Source organism: Heliconius melpomene, chromosome 20, assembly GCF_056956725.1.
Source record: "Heliconius melpomene rosina isolate 202511_hmr_F chromosome 20, ASM5695672v1, whole genome shotgun sequence".
Taxonomy (NCBI): domain Eukaryota; kingdom Metazoa; phylum Arthropoda; class Insecta; order Lepidoptera; family Nymphalidae; genus Heliconius; species Heliconius melpomene.
In genome coordinates, this window is record NC_140408.1 from 4,171,598 (window position 1) to 4,188,100 (window position 16,503).

General features: G+C 29.8%; 1 protein-coding gene across 7 annotated transcripts in view; it reads left to right on the plus strand.

Annotated features, from left to right (window-relative positions):
• The window catches only part of Sarm (sterile alpha and armadillo motif), a 66,269-nt gene that overhangs the window by 38,429 nt on the left and 11,337 nt on the right, over window positions 1-16,503 (plus strand). For 4 of the 7 annotated variants that reach the window (XM_085204281.1, XM_085204282.1, XM_085204284.1 and 1 more), the window contains 2 exons: window positions 829-885; window positions 14,001-14,153. In XM_085204281.1, coding sequence (XP_085060407.1) covers window positions 829-885; window positions 14,001-14,153 — 210 coding nt within the window. The remainder of the gene's footprint in view (window positions 1-828; window positions 886-14,000; window positions 14,154-16,503) is intronic. The other 3 variants (XM_085204283.1, XM_085204287.1, XM_085204288.1) reach the window with 1 other exon arrangement.

The following is a 16,503-nucleotide window of genomic DNA, read 5'->3' on the forward strand; positions in this document are numbered from 1 at the left end:
ATTTAAGAAGCCGACAATTTATCTTATCTTTTAATCAGATATATTGAATAATAAATTATTAAATTAAAATGAATAACAATTTGGCAGTCCATACAATTACTTAATAAGATTTACAACCTATAGTATAAGTATAACTTAGTTATAAACAGAAAGGTGAATGACCTGTGAGTCAGTCATTCATAAACATTGAATGACTCAAGTTAAATAATGTCATACCTATTATTCAAACAATTTCTATATAAAAATTGCATCGAACGATCGTATTTTACTGGAATTAAATTAAAGATTTTGGTAAATGTTTAGGTCGTTTATAGATAAGGTAGACATCAGGACAGCTGTCATAAAACGTTTACATAATTATCATTAAATTGTTATTCATTCTTGTCTATGGAAATAATATTTATAAAAAAAAACGATAACTGGATGGATATTTATAAAAAAAAACGATAATGGATGGGGATGGGGGGAGAATACTACAAAACAAAAGTTTAATTGAATCGCCTAGAATTTTTGTTTTCAACATATAGAAATGTTAAATGTGTTGAAAATGTTAAATTTTTTTGAAAACGAAAACAAATTAGAATGGTAAATGAATAATCGTACCTGTACTTCAAGCGGGCTACGCCACGAATAGATCTCTATAGATATAAACCATAATATCATAAATATTATTACTAAAGTAGAGAATAAGAAAACGCGACAACTAGCACAAAGAGTTAATGGTAGTTAGTTTCATTTTTAAGAACAGATTGTATGTTATTATTTCATTTCATAATTTTAATCTTAGTAAATTATACAATAAATTTCATATGTTATTTTTATTTCCAGGTACGTTCAGAAGAATCTCTCCTTACACCGGAAAAACCTACAAAAACTTCACGATGGGTACGTGTTTCGCATTCGAATTGGGTGGTGGACTAACAAACTTACAAGTACTTGTATGTACATGATTATTTCCACCTATACCATGATTTAAAACCTAATTTTTCATTCAAAAACCTCTTTAAAGTTTTCAATGAAAAATTATTGTAAAATAAAGGCAAAAAGCTTTTGTATATGATTTGCATTGAATTAGCAACGATAGTTGACGTTTGTTTAAGTAAAGCGTAAATAAGGCAGGGGAAAAGAAAATAGGGAACACCTTTGAGATAATGTCACAGTAAAACTATTGTAAATCAATTTGTAGTTTTGTTTAGCTTTACGCAGTTTCCCGCTGGTAGAGGGAACCTAGTGTTAACACACTCCCTTTTCTATTTTAAACCCAGTTCACGAGACATTTTAAGTCACGGAGCTATGGTAAAAGAGTGACAATGAAAATAATGCCAACGAGTAGAATCGAACTCACACCCGTCGCGTACCCGTCTGTACAGCTATAACTACAGTATATTTTTTAAATTAATACCGACACCACAAAAAATTAAATAAGGTCTCTTAAGTTAAGATTTTTAAAATTTCCACTAAATATTTTAATCCAAATTTATCATTATTTCACTATACGCACATAAATAGAAATAAGATGCGTGATATGTCTGTTACGTGTATTGTTTAAGATAACATGATTTGTCAGATATTTTAAAATGTTTATCTTATGTATCTATATTATGTATTTCCTGAGTAATCTTCAAAAAATTGTACACTGATAACCCTTAGCAAATATTCAGAGATGCTAGAACTATTGTGTAATCATTTAAGTCACTAAAATTTGAAAGAAATGTTTAGTTTTTTCCTTTGTAATATATTTTAGATATATTACTTACTTTGTAATGTGTTTTTTTATTTATCTGTTTGGAATTACGTTAATTTACAGATAGTTGTAGGAAATTTATAGGTAAAATGCATGTTTAGACGTAGAACCCATCTCGCTAGATTACCTATGTATACCGTAGGAATACTTTTACCCTTATTATATTTTCACTGGGATGGTATGGAATGAATGGGATTCGAATCCACAACCATAGAATTTAATGAATGACATGCCATACCGTGTAATAATGGTGTTAAATGGTTTACAGATATACATATTTATAATGTAGATATTTATTTATTTATGTAAAATATATAAGAGTGTCTTAACACTGGTTTCCCTCTGCCTACCCTCCTGTGTTCCAGATACAGGTGAAGCTGATTTATTTTTAGTTTTTCATTTAAATATATTTTTATATTCCATTAAAAAATATATTTAAATTAAATTTAGGTGTTACCTATTGTTAAAATTTTACCGAAAAATCACAAGGAATAGGAAATTCAGCTAAAGGTTAACATTAATGACACGTTATCTCTATCTCAAATCTAGAGGTAAAATTCTTAGTTTAGATGTTAGGTACTTTTTAGAATTGTCATCTCATGGTCAGTTTATTATGTCTTAGTAAAAAATCTAGTAGTTTTAGCAATATTTTAATGTTTTGAGAAAATAATTGTATTATTTTAAAAGTTGTCTAAAATGCAATCGATAGCGCATTTTGAAGTCAAATCGACTTATACTGATGCAAAAGTTACCTAAGCCTGACAAATTATACCTTTAAAAATTATTAAAACTTATTATCTACGATTTAAATAAGTAACGTATAACTACGTAGGTCGAGCCATACATCTTCAGCCATGTTTTCATTGTTCAAAATTGTATACATCACTCATTATGCAAATGGGTAATGTCGGGTTTTCCTAAAGCTATCAACTAACATATATTTTCGCCTCAGTCTTCCGGCATAATTGTTATTTTCGAATATCTTAATTATTTTAAGTATTAAATTCAAAGATATCTCATATAATATCATAAGATTTTCCCTTAAGATATTATATATTTAAAAAGTAAGTTCTAACCAATATATTACACACCTATAGAAAAGATGTTAAACGTTACGTAAACAAAGAAATTGAAAGAAAAAACAAACTGAATCCAATTAAATCATATACTGCCACTCTCAGAGACGTCAAAATAAATAAATATTTAACTAGCATTTAATTTAATAGATGATTTGATTTCAGTTAATCATTACTTGCCACCTCTGAGTGACAGTGTACGGCCTTATATTATTTTTCTTTCTTTTTAGCATCACGCTGTATTCCGCATATAGCAAGGTACTTTCCGCCGAAATTTTTAGGTATTACATGTTGAGTGGCGGTACTCAACGCCGGGCTTTGCCTTAAATAATAATTCATTAATCAGAGTGGGGATCGAACCTACGTTTACAATCACACGCTTGTGTCAAGAAACTTTATATTTTTATTCTTTTTGACCATATCACTGTCAAAATGGATTTTCTATTATCCTCTTAATAAGTCCATAAATATTGCCTCATTCTGTCACTCTCCATGTGTAATCTTACACAAAGACCGTTAGACCTAGACATGATAGTAAACATATTTCAGGAAACAAGGTTTTATACTCGTATGTAAGCAGATAGCTGTGTGGGCTTAAATTTCAAACTAAAATAGAACTGCCCAAGTAGCCATTTATATATTTAGCTCCTGTCTAAGGATGTTCTTGCATGTTTCTAATAAAGTAGAGATCCATCACTATATAATATATTCTAAAACGGGAGGTCTTGGTGGATCTACCACTTTTAGTTATTAGGTGACCAGGTGGTTAACTAAGTAATAAAAGTTTATATTTATTGTCTCTATCTTGCAAACTTGATAGCTTTAGAGATAGAGATATAGAACTTTAGAGTTTTTTAAATGATTCTTTAATATTTTTAATAAAATATTATAAAATATTATAAATATGACTAATAAAATATTATAAAACATATTTTATTTTTAATATTATTTTCCAGACAAAAATTGGTAATTTATACAGCAAATCAACTTTGTTTAAAGCTCATTTGAGAAGCTCATCACATATCGAATTATAGTCCTAATTGGATGACTTCATCATTCAATTATTTATTCGATTAAGAAAATGAAAAATTTTCTTTATGAATTAATCGAGCAAAACGAGTTGAGTGACTCATGTGTTGGAACTTAGAGAGGCTGATAAATATTCACTTTTGGCTGTGATCTAATATTTGACATATCAAATATATTATTTAGTTAAAATTATTTTTTTTCAAAGCCTAGCTACTTTATCGATATGTTAAATTAAGCGAAAGAATACAAAATATTTTTAATCGCCATTCGGGAGATTTTCCTTTCTCCGCTTTGGTGTGTACCGACTCGCGGTGAGTCCTATAAATTTACACGTAATGTCTCCAAGAAATTGAACGAACAGAAGAGAGCGGAGTGTTTCAAGTCAACTAGATTATCTTAGCCTTACCAAGCAACCAACAAATTGGTTTTTAAGTCGATTTCATTTTCTAAGTTTCTAAATACTTAATTGAAAAAATACTTAAAAGAAAAAAATACATACTAAAATATAAGCCTGCGCGCCATGAAATTGTTCTTAATACATTACTAAATTATTTTCTTTTCCTAAACGTATAAATCTCACTTTAAAAAATGACAATTTACATCAGAATTTTATTTATTGTTTCTAATAAATTAGTAACAATTAAATACTCAAAGAGAATAAACAACAAAAAATAAGGATAACGTTATAATATCTGCAAAATGTATGGAATAGTTAATTCGTGAAAGTACCGAAGGTGGAACAGGATATATGAGTCATAGTTGTTATAGTCTGCGCACGCGCAGGTAACATCCACTGAACGTAATATTGTACTAGGCTTGTGCGGTGATAACACCACGTGAATGGGCTATGAATCATCGCATACCTTTTGAGCGTTGCCATTGGAAAGAACGCGATTGACTTAATGCATTCTTAATAGTTCCCAATATTAGGATGTTTTTGTTCAATTAGCAATATTTTATTTTATTTGATATGTTGTATTGATTTTGTGGTAGAATTTGAAATACAATGATGTTGGTTTTTTTAAGTTGTATTACCAAATCGTTTTTAAAAATGATATAATTGGAAATATTTTCTTCTTTACCATTTATTTTTCTTGATTTTTTTATAGTAACTACTATTTTTTTTTTAATTTTACAATAAACATAGTCTATAAACGACAACTTTAAATTGCTCGCTTAATATGGGGTTTTGCGATTTGAGAATCTATGAACTCTACTTTTTACCGATTTGGTTAATAAATAAAAAATTTTATGTAAAAATATTTTAGGGTTTAAATAGATTTTATCTTTTTATAAAGCAGACGGGGATGACTGCAAAATATCATTATTTTATAGTCCTATATATAGATTGTTTATAACATTTACAGTATAAGCAGATAAAACAAGAAAAAAAAAATAGCTACTTTAAATAATAATAAATATAAGAAAACAACTAAGCGTGAAGGAAAATTCCATTGCAATATATCTACAATCGTAAAATCAACGGAAGACCACTTGAACATATTCAATTATTACATCAGCCTAGTTCCTGAAACTTATCTTACAAAGTGCCTATACATGCACGTTTCCTCCTTATCACAGATAAAATAGAAATATATATCTATCTTTTATCTATTTTATATATATATATATAACAAATACAGACGTAATCGTTATCAATGATGACACAACTTTTGATAGTCATAAAACGATGCTTGTAAACATTGGTGACCGCTGAACTTCATGAATGGACTCATTCAGCTTAGTCATGCGAGTGGAAGTCTGAGAATCATAGGTTACGTTACAGAAGGTGACTCAGTGTTCTTTTAGTAATATGCTCACCTTACTTTCCTTAATGTCTTACCTACATTTATAAGTTAATAAATTAAATTACCCTGTATCCCGCAACCAGTAGAATAGGCAGAGGGAATATAGTGTTAAGACATTCCGTTCTTCATCCGTGGAGAATATCTATAAAGTTGCAATTTTTTTTGAGTATATTTAGATAACATACCTAGTATCAATATATGTATCAAAAGAACACGAATGAAAATTTTGGATTTTAGAAAAAATTGAAACGTATCTTTTATTATTCTATTTTTTTTTATTTACAGAAATAGTGTAAAAAATATTATAATTATAATATTAGTGTTATTTAGTATTGTAAGTAATGTTTACACAATTTTAGTATCGGAATTTTAATTATCACACAGTCATTACAAATCACTTCGCCAATATCATGGTGTTATCGGTAGAAAGAGAAAACTTCACTTCGCATAACTTATTTCAATATGATAATGATAAATGACGTATTGAAGTATTTAATAAACAGATAAAGCGATAGTGCAATTATTTCAATATACACTCCAATCAATCGTGAGCGTAATATACATAGATAAAAACTGTATTTAAATAAATATTTTTCTACCAAATTAATATTTTCATAATAAAATGTGTAAAACAAGAGCATCTGCTAGTACATTAGTTAATAAAATAATAATGAAACAATGAATAATGATTAAATAACCACAGTATGGATAATCTTAAAAAAAAAAATTAAATGTTTTAAAATGTAATAGGGAATGTAAACAAATGTCTTCTAACTGTTTGTACAATACGGTCAACAAGTTGTGGCCGTTCTAAAGTTAGCTGTAGACCAGTAGATGGCTACGCAGTCACGCTGTCTTTCTTAAGTTTAAAAATATATATCAACAAAACTATTCTCCAGTACATGACCAAATACAATTTAAACTATGATATAGTTTTTCAGAAGTAGTCACAATTCTTTTTAGTCTAAATTGTATTTACTTAGATTGGACAAATCAAAAACATGGTTGAACTAGATCTAAATGTTGATATAATGATTTATGAAATATATAGATATCCTAGGAATGCTCAGAATGTACTAAGTTAGATACGTACATTACCCATATATGCACTATAAAGAGTGGGCGTCAAGCCATGTTCATCAATACAAGTTTTACATAAATTTACCTTGCAATACAAGGTTTCATAGTGAATCTAAAATAACATCAAATCATATTTATTGTGTTATTTAAACATCTGTAATGATATATGTTGTCTTAGGATTACTTTTAAATTTTACTCTCTTTTTCTTTCTCCACTCGAGAAAATGAAATATTGACTATTTTCATTTTCTTGCTTTGGTATCAAGGCAGTGTGGCGTTGAGTTCGGCCTCTCAATACGCAAAGTGTCTAGATTTTAATAGAAAGTGAGGAGCGGAGTGTTTTAACACTAGGCTACCTCTGCCTACCCAGATAAATGCATATGCATATGCATAAAAAATTGACTCATAAAATAATATATTAAATATTATATGTAAAGATAGTAGACATAATCATATTACTAATATTTAATTTTTATAGTATATCACACCATGAATAATAGTCTTACTCACTTCATGCAATAAAAAATTAATATGCAACTGTACACTAATATGCATATAAACTAATAAATACAAGTTATTTATGTCACCTATTAGAATGTGATTCACTGAATTCTGTAATAGTAAAACAAACTATATACTAATTACTATCAGAATTAGGTGATAAGTGGAGAACGTGGAACTTAACACTAAATTCCTTCTGTTTATCCTGCTATATGCGAGATTATATATAAAATACGTAATAAATATAAAATTTAAAAAGAGAGCTAGGTTTTGATCAGTTGGGATGAGTATGATTGAACGCCATGGTTGTGGGATTACCAAAAGCGCTCGCTGTAAAATTTTATAATTTATTTTTTTATTTTGTGGTCTACTTATTATTATGCTTACTAGCACATGAGTCGAAAATAAAAGAAAAAAGAGAAAGATAAAAAATCAAAGTTGTAAAATGTGCCATATCTGCAAAAAATAAATTGAGGCCAACGAGCATCGCGGGGAAATTTATTGCTTGTAAATTCAACGCTGTCTAATTGTAAAAACGTAATTAAGAAGTAAGTAAAAACGTAAAGTGAAAATTGTGTTTTTTAATAATTATCATAAAATACACAAATAAACATTTATTTTTTAAATTACAACGTTAGCTACATTAATGTATATGATAGTGCAAAGCTTTGTTTAATTAAAAGCGATAAGTCTAATTTTAGGATGTTTATATATATAATTATCTGTAGTCTAATTTAATAAAAAGAATCCTGTGTTAGTATCATTAAAAAAAAATTAAACAATTTTTATTTAATCTGTATCAATCTATATGAAGTACTTACTTACAGCATTTTACGACTTATGTAATGTATTTAAGTTTTACATAAATTAAAAAAAACATTTTTACCTTATCACTACAGAATATAAATACAGTAAATATTTAGTTAATTATTATTCGCGTCGATATTTTGTCGTACGTCGAGATACGTACGTCGCTGACATTGAAAGGTCTTTGACTCATCTCAGTATCAGAATTATAAACTCTCCCTTCACTCCGGCTACATTTAGTGAACGATTATCTGAAAGTTCATAAAGATTTTAAGTTGTTATAAACTAACGTCTTTGTAAAATATTATAATATATTAGTAACCCTATATGTTTATATTTTGTATATATTTATTATTTTGTTATTAGGCGATAGGTGTACTGGACCTCTTTTAAACATGCATTTTCCTATTAAGCCCCTTTATCTCTTCTTTTACCGTATAAACTCCTTTGTCTGTTGTCCATAGATCGAGACATTGACGAAACGATTCTGTGCTCAACTGGCACATTCGAAATACCATAATTAAAGAACTAAACTGATTTCAAGTTAAAATATGAAAAATTGAATCGGGCAACCGTCAGAAAACAGTTGTCCTTGCAACCTTTTTCTAAATAGTAAATAGTAAAATTATAGTTAACAAATATTATTTAAATGCAAAATACATATTTAATATACCAAAGACAACAAACATGTAAAATAAATTTTTATGAACACACGCGACATGACAGTTTACTGAACACGAGAATGTGACATTTGGCAGGGCGGCAAAATCAGAACACACGTGAGTTACTGTAGTCAATATTGACGTTGTCAGCTTCAGAAGGATGTATTGATGATATCGGGGTCTCATCGGAGCCCATGAGGCGGATGCGGAGTTCCGTGGGTGGAGTCCCCCTCGGCCCTCTCCCCGCTGTGCTCGCCATTCTAATTAGCTATTGTGGTCGTTGGTTAAAGTTTGCGATCGGCCGGCCGGCTGGCAGTGGAACGACAGTCACGCCGCAACCGCCGTCAGGCCGGCACGTGTATCGGTTTCTACGGTATAGACACTACGTGAAGCAACTCGTTTGTAATGGCAATAAGTGATTGACAGTGCTCTCGATAGAAAACAAAAACGCTTTAAGAAATCTTCTAAATGATGTGAATTCTTCCCTATATGATGGGAGATTTCATCCAGTCTTAAGATCTAATTGTTGGCACCACAAGGTAAAACCATTATTCGCTTCGAATACTTCTAAAACTAGCACCATTGTGCGACGTGGATGCATACTGCATATCCTAGTTGCATTACACACTGCAGTTGACATATTTAGCCATCTCCAATATTCTGATACTCATCAGAACGTTCCATTAAAATTCCTCCACCAGTAAGCTGATTAAGTTAGGAGAAATATTATTTATACATTGCAATTAGTGCATGCAGATTACGATAAAATGTAATGTGTATAATGAATGAAAACCATATTTAATCATTAAAATTGTTACTATTGTAAATAGTCGATATTGTTAATTATTAATTTAAAATGTTTATTAATAAAATAAATATAAATCGTGGAAACTTTAAAATTGAAGTTTTCAAAATTTAAAGGAAACGATTCCATTTTTTTTCAAAAAAGCCAGAAAATTGCAATAGTTATTGAAAAGATCAAAAGTATTCGGTAGCAGGAAGCTTTTTAGAACTAAAAGATCTTATTGTTTTTGATCTAATAATAATGTACATATGTCCATATGTCAATATTACTTTATGCATTACATACATATTCAAGAGTTAAACATAAATATGTAAATGTATGCTAAACCAAAGGACCTGTTAGTTCTTCCGATCGTTGAACAAAAAAATTATAGATCAATAAACTATAACATTAAGAGCACCGGTTTTGTCGGCATATTTGGTTATTTATTACTCTTTTAAAATTCAATAAATACTAGCTTTCTGGTCTTTTCCAATTAATTGGATAACTTGGTTTGCGTATTAAATGATTGTTATTGCACGTGATGTTTCACTTAAATATTATATAACGGTTCAGCGCTCATCACGCTTTTATCTATTGCATGCAAAACTGACCTTCATCAACAATGTTCCTCGACGTGCACGCAGCTGCACGGTGCATCCTGCACTCACGTAGAATACCATCAATATTTGACTCTAAAGTGTCGTTCAAATTTAAGTCTAATATCTAAAGTTACTAAGTTCAAGTTCTAACTTAATACTTCAAAGAAATTGTCCGTAGCTGTGAAAGCTCTGCCAAGAAATAAATCCTGTTACATAAAGGGAATATCTATTGATTTATTTGTATTCGACACTCGTTTCTACTTTTTATATATTGTATTTATTATTATCATTACAGAAATTCCTAAGTCCTCAACGAATGCAAGTGTTTCTAAATAATCCACTTACTAATTTTCTTATCTAAACACGTATCAAGAACGCATTTATTGTTTATATTTAGAAAAGTAATCAAAGCTTATCTGTGAAACAAATATTATCGGGTGGAGTGTTTCCTGTATTTATAGTCGGATATAAAAATCCACTAGAGCGATATGAACTTTTCAATGAGCTTAATAGTTTTGAAGTAAGTAGTTAGGGTTATTTTATATTTAATTCTAAATTTATAGAAAAAAATAAATGTGAGTTGTTGTAAGTAAAAATATACGAGTATGTATATGAAATAATAAACTAAAATCTTTGTTTTTATTTTCGAGATTTGATTTTCAGCAAATGTCTATTTAATGATTTGCAATTAAAATACAATCGTACCGTGATTGACATATGATAGATATTCTAAATTATCCTATTAATATGATTTAGAAAGCTTGTGACGATGTATGTTTGTTCTACTTTCACACAAAACCTACTAAACAGATTTAGATGAAACTTTATAATAATATGGTATATGGTTTATACATTAGAATAACATAGGCTCAGGCATCAGAATATACATTAATGTTAATATCTTAAAATTGTAAAATTATAAACCTGGATACATTAGCTATATTTGTTTCTAATGTAAAAAAAAACAGTAGCTAGTCTCTTGTAATAAAAAAACACACCTCGCAAATAAATTTATCTAATAATAATCTCAACATAAAAAATGACAAATGAAAGAACTTGCATAATTTATCATTTCTTATGGTCCGCTATTTGCGTCCGCAGCACGTGGCTTCAAATGTGACCGGCATCAGCGTGTCGAAATGTCAATTGGATTAATAGATTGTTGTAATTCAATTCTTTTGAAGCTGTTACATCACAAACGACCTAGCGTGACGCTTATCCACGTAACCCTCGTAATGGAATCTCTGGAAACGTGACGACACTTCGAGGAAAATGAGTCATGGCCGCGCTACAATTGACCTGTTATGTTGAAGATCTGTATTTTTTTATCGACGAGTATTAGTCATTCTTGAGTCAGGGTGCTGTGGAGTTATCAATGAAATCATTATGTAATCTTACAGTGGTATGCGATACGCGCTGTGCTCGCTAGATCTTATCACGCTACGTCGCTCGGCCAATGTAATATGTCGATGTATTATATCTAATTGTTAATTGCATTTTGCAAATAAAATTTAAATATTTATCTTTGTAAAACTTCGAATTTCATGGAACTTTATAAAATAACAATAAATTATTTATTCTTATCATGATAATAATAAATTATTACAATTTCAAAATAGAGTTAATTTTAATTGTCAAGTTTTTTTTATAGCGTTTGATAATTAGCTTAATAATTAATTCTTGTTTAAATTATTTTTTATTTGCCTATTTCCTATACATTACATCTTGTCTGTCATTTATCGAATGAGCACTCATATTTACATACACATCGAACTCGTTTGATTTATTTACTTTTTTCCTGTTTACGTTTCAATTTTTTTTCTTTTTGTATTTTTTTCTAGAATATAAAAAAAAATTGTAAATGCCGAAAATAATCATGTTTAATTTAAAATTATGTGTAGATAATGAGTATTTTCGTGTGGCAATGACGCTACAATAATGGTCCGCACTTCTATGACATCATTTGTATCACGTCAGGCCGCGTCATTCGCATCTTCACGGATTCTCCGTAATGCAATCACCGTCTTGTCATAAGCCATTTAATATATTATTGCATTATCTTACCTATATTTTTTTTAATCTTTACACATTCCATGCATGATATAAGTTAGGCAGAGAGAAAGCATACTGTTATCTATTTACTATTTTTTTTAAGAATATAATGCGGAAGATGATAGAAGCTTAGAAAGCATATGCTGATGTGTTGCCATAATAAGTAAGTTTTTCTAACATGTATGAAGAGAGACTAAAGAGGAGCCCGTCCTCTCTGGCCTCCCCGTAGGGATAAATAGGAGAGCTAAAAAACAAGATTTCTCTAATAATTATATTTAAAGAATTTTGATGTAAATAAATAATTAAAAAATAGACTTCCCGACGATGCTAGAATTACATACAATAAGATTATGCAATTATCCCGCTGCGTGTCCACATTCATCAAGTCTCGTTTCGAAACATGAAGAATCGTCTGTTACTTGTGATTTTGATTGATAATAGCATATTCCAAATTAATTTTGCAAGCTTTTGTTAAGTTATTGATTAAGGGCTATTGTTCGAAGTGTACAGAGTGCACGAAGCCAGTAAAGCCAGAATCCGTGGGCAGCATCAGTATGCGAATTGCAAATCTGACACGTGGACCGTATTTGTGATGACAATAGTTGGAGACTCCGATGACTCACGCATAGATAATATATTACACGAATGGTTCCTTTGACCCTATTCAACGGTCCACTAAGTGCTGCAGATTGTCCTTGCGCTGAATACTGAACAGGTTCCCAGAAAAGTAATTCAGTCCGCATTTGTACTACAAATAAAGGTTATATCTATTGTATATGATTTACATTCGTAGCATCGTTGACTTTCTATTTAATATATTTTTTAAATCTTGAATTATTAGAAATGCAAAGAGAACTTAATTCGAAATCACACCGTTGTCCACTTTAAAGCAGCTTCACGCTGTACAGCAGGGTAGGCAGAGAGAACCTAGTGTTAAGATACTCTGTTCCCCATGTTCTGCCAAATTCTGGAGGAATTGCATGTTTAGTGGCAGAACTCAACGCCCGCGCCTCCATTTTACTTATTTTTTTTGACATTTCAACCATTTTCTAATCACAGCGGAAATAATAACACAATCATCGCAGCGATAATATCCATTCAATTTTTACTTAATGTTTTGCAATACTTCCTTATGTCATAGCTATTTATTTGACACTAATCTTTAATCTCTATTTATATGTAGAACGCGCCTATATGAAAGGGGCGGGTCAAAAAATTTATCGACATGATAAGCTATCACAAATATTAAAGATTAATTACATCGTGTATATATATATATATAAATATATAAATTTGTAACATATTTTTCTGTTTGTTTATACTTTATTGGTCGCGAACTAAACAGAAACAAAAATTGCTAAAAATACATTTTCTATACGTATTTTCTTATCATACAAAATAATGTCAATATTATATATTCAATTATTAACATTAACATAACATGTCAATGTTATCTTTTCAATTATTAACAAATAACGACTTGAATTTCTTATATTTTTATAATGCATTTAATATGCAAAGAATAAGAAAGTTAATTTATGTGGTCAGTATAGAAAAACCTATAAAGGAACGTATAATATGATTATGTTATTCCTTATCAAACCATGGGTCCGTATTTATAAACCGATCTTAGGTCTGAGATCTTGAGATGCCGTTTTCATTCGCAGATTATAATTTGTGAATGAATACAGCTTAAGAGCGACCTTAGAATTAAGGGCTATTTATACAGGATGCACCACTTTTAATGAAACCACAGTTTTAACTAAAAATGATACAGCCCGTATAGAGACGAGAAGTAATATTATTGAAATGTTATATTAGCATCATATATTCAACTTTTGTTATATTGTTCCAGATACCAGAATTTTCTTTGGATGGCAACAGCAGTTTAAAAGCCAACGGCAGTGCCAAAGATCTGGCCTCCGTTATGGAGAACCTAAAGAAGAACAGTCTCGCCCGGCAAAACCAGACCCTTAACACTCAAGTCACAAGCTCGTTAAAACAACAGGTAACTCTTTTTTTAATGCAATACTTTTTTGCTTAGATTATTTGTATTGAAAATAATTGTATTTATGTACTCCCATAATTACACAAATAAGAATAATTTATCTAAAAAATTTTTAATTTACTGTTTCACACTTCCTGAATTATGATATGTAGAGTTCTTTTTTTTATAAAAAAATCTATTGGGTCCAATATTTTTTTAATAATATTTAGAATCCAGTAATATTTTATTTACCTTAACTCCACTTCGAATTATAGCTTAAGTTATGTTCACCTATATTAAATGTCTATGTAAAAAGTTTAAACTAATAATATAGATACATATTTTTGTAATGCAAAAACCCACTTATTTATAATGATATTGTATTTTACGTAATTCAAATAAATAGTAGAAATATCTTTTAAACGTTATATTCTATAGTAGAGAGAAAACTGAAACCTCTTTGAGATTTTAAAATATATAATAAAATAACATACCTAGCATTATCTTTAAGAATAGGTACTCGAAGCACTTAAACAATCAAGTATAAGCATGTAATAATTTATGACGAAGTTTTCGATCAATTTTGACACGCGTAAAATCTTGCATGAAGTAAGCCTGTTTATCCAGTGTAAATGATTTAGGATTTGAAAGATCAAGGCAAACCTGAGTCGTTTAGCAATAGAATCATTAGAGTCCAACAAACAATGTTATTTTATACCTGATAGTTATTTTACTATTGCCATTTTGTTCTATATTACAATTTATTATTAATAACACTAATTAATCAAATATTGTAATGTTACCAACATGAAAAATAAACTTTGACCCTTCAGTCGAATAATAGTACAGAAACTCATGTTAGTTTGTATTTAAAATTAGATTTGGGTTATTTCGGCGTCGGCCTCGGCCGGTTCATAAAATTGCCGGTTTATTTTGAATTCGACAGGCGCGAGTTACGAGAAAAATAAATAATATAAAACAAATGAATGCCGCGCACCGAACAAGACATGCGACTGGCACAACTATTGTTAGAAGTACTTGGAATAATGAATACAGAGGTCAATGGAATTATTTGGAAACTTGAGGTTTTTACCCGTCTTTGTTCGGCAATTAGCGTGCTAGCATGAAACTGATAAGGCTCTCAGAGAAAGTCTTTTATGACGTTGATAAATAATTATGCACGGCCAAGCCGATAAACAAATCCAAGAAACAAAAAGCCGATTGTTACCGGTTAACTGAAGTATAAATATCGAACGTAAATTCTGTTTACGATAAATCTAGTAGTAATTATCCCTGCGCGTGCGCATACTCGTTGTCTGTGTTGGCAACATGCCACAAAACCTAAAAAGCGCGGCGACAAGGCGTACGATAGTCGCTAGGACGTGAACACTGTTAATTCTTTAGTAACCTTTTATTTTGAAATAATGAAAATTAAATTTAAAGTATCTTGTTTTTTTTTTAATTAATTTTCTCCCATTTTACCAATATTATGTATTAGTTTACGGATACCAATTACTTAGTTTAGCCATAGCGGATAGACGAAAATTTGTTATTTGCTCGAATATGAATGAAATCACAACAAACAGGCACAAGTACATTGGATTACATGAATATTACTTTTATATAAATTTTGATAGTAGGAAAATTATATAAAGTGTCCATTGTGCATGTCCATTTTCGAAAGTATATATTTTAAATATTAGAAAACCATGTCAAAAGTAATGCTTAGCTAAAATATTGTAAGCAACATAAAACGTAAATATATTAACCAAATAATTTAACTGTCGTAACCCTCCTACGTCAATTTGGCTGTCTTCCATATATGGATATCGGAAACTATGAAAACGGTTTAAGCAAAAATAAAATAAAAAAGGAATTCAAATAATTTTATATAATTGTGTTCCAAAAAGTTTTAAAGTAGAGAAACGAAACTAACGAAAATTTGAAAATTTTTAAGTAATTTCAAGAATTTGAAGGTAAAATTACATTTAAATAAAATATAGAGCAAGGTGGAACTTAACCCTTGTTCTATTCAAGGGTTAAGTTCCAAGGTGTAAACCTTGCTCTATTTTATCACATTTTGTGATTGTTTCACTTTCCGACGAATTCTGGAGGCATTGCCTATTGAGTGGCGAAACTTAACGCCGCGCTTTGCTTCGCTACCAAAGCAAGGATATGAAAATATTAAATATTTCATTTTCTCGAGTGGGAATCGAACCCACAATCTGTGACGCTTTAAAAAATTTATTAATTCTTGTAAATTTCTATTACAATAATATAACTGGAACTGAAGAATTTTGAATGTTTACAGCGTTACAAATAATTTTCGTTACCATTACATTTACTATAATAAAAAATAATCTAAAACCGA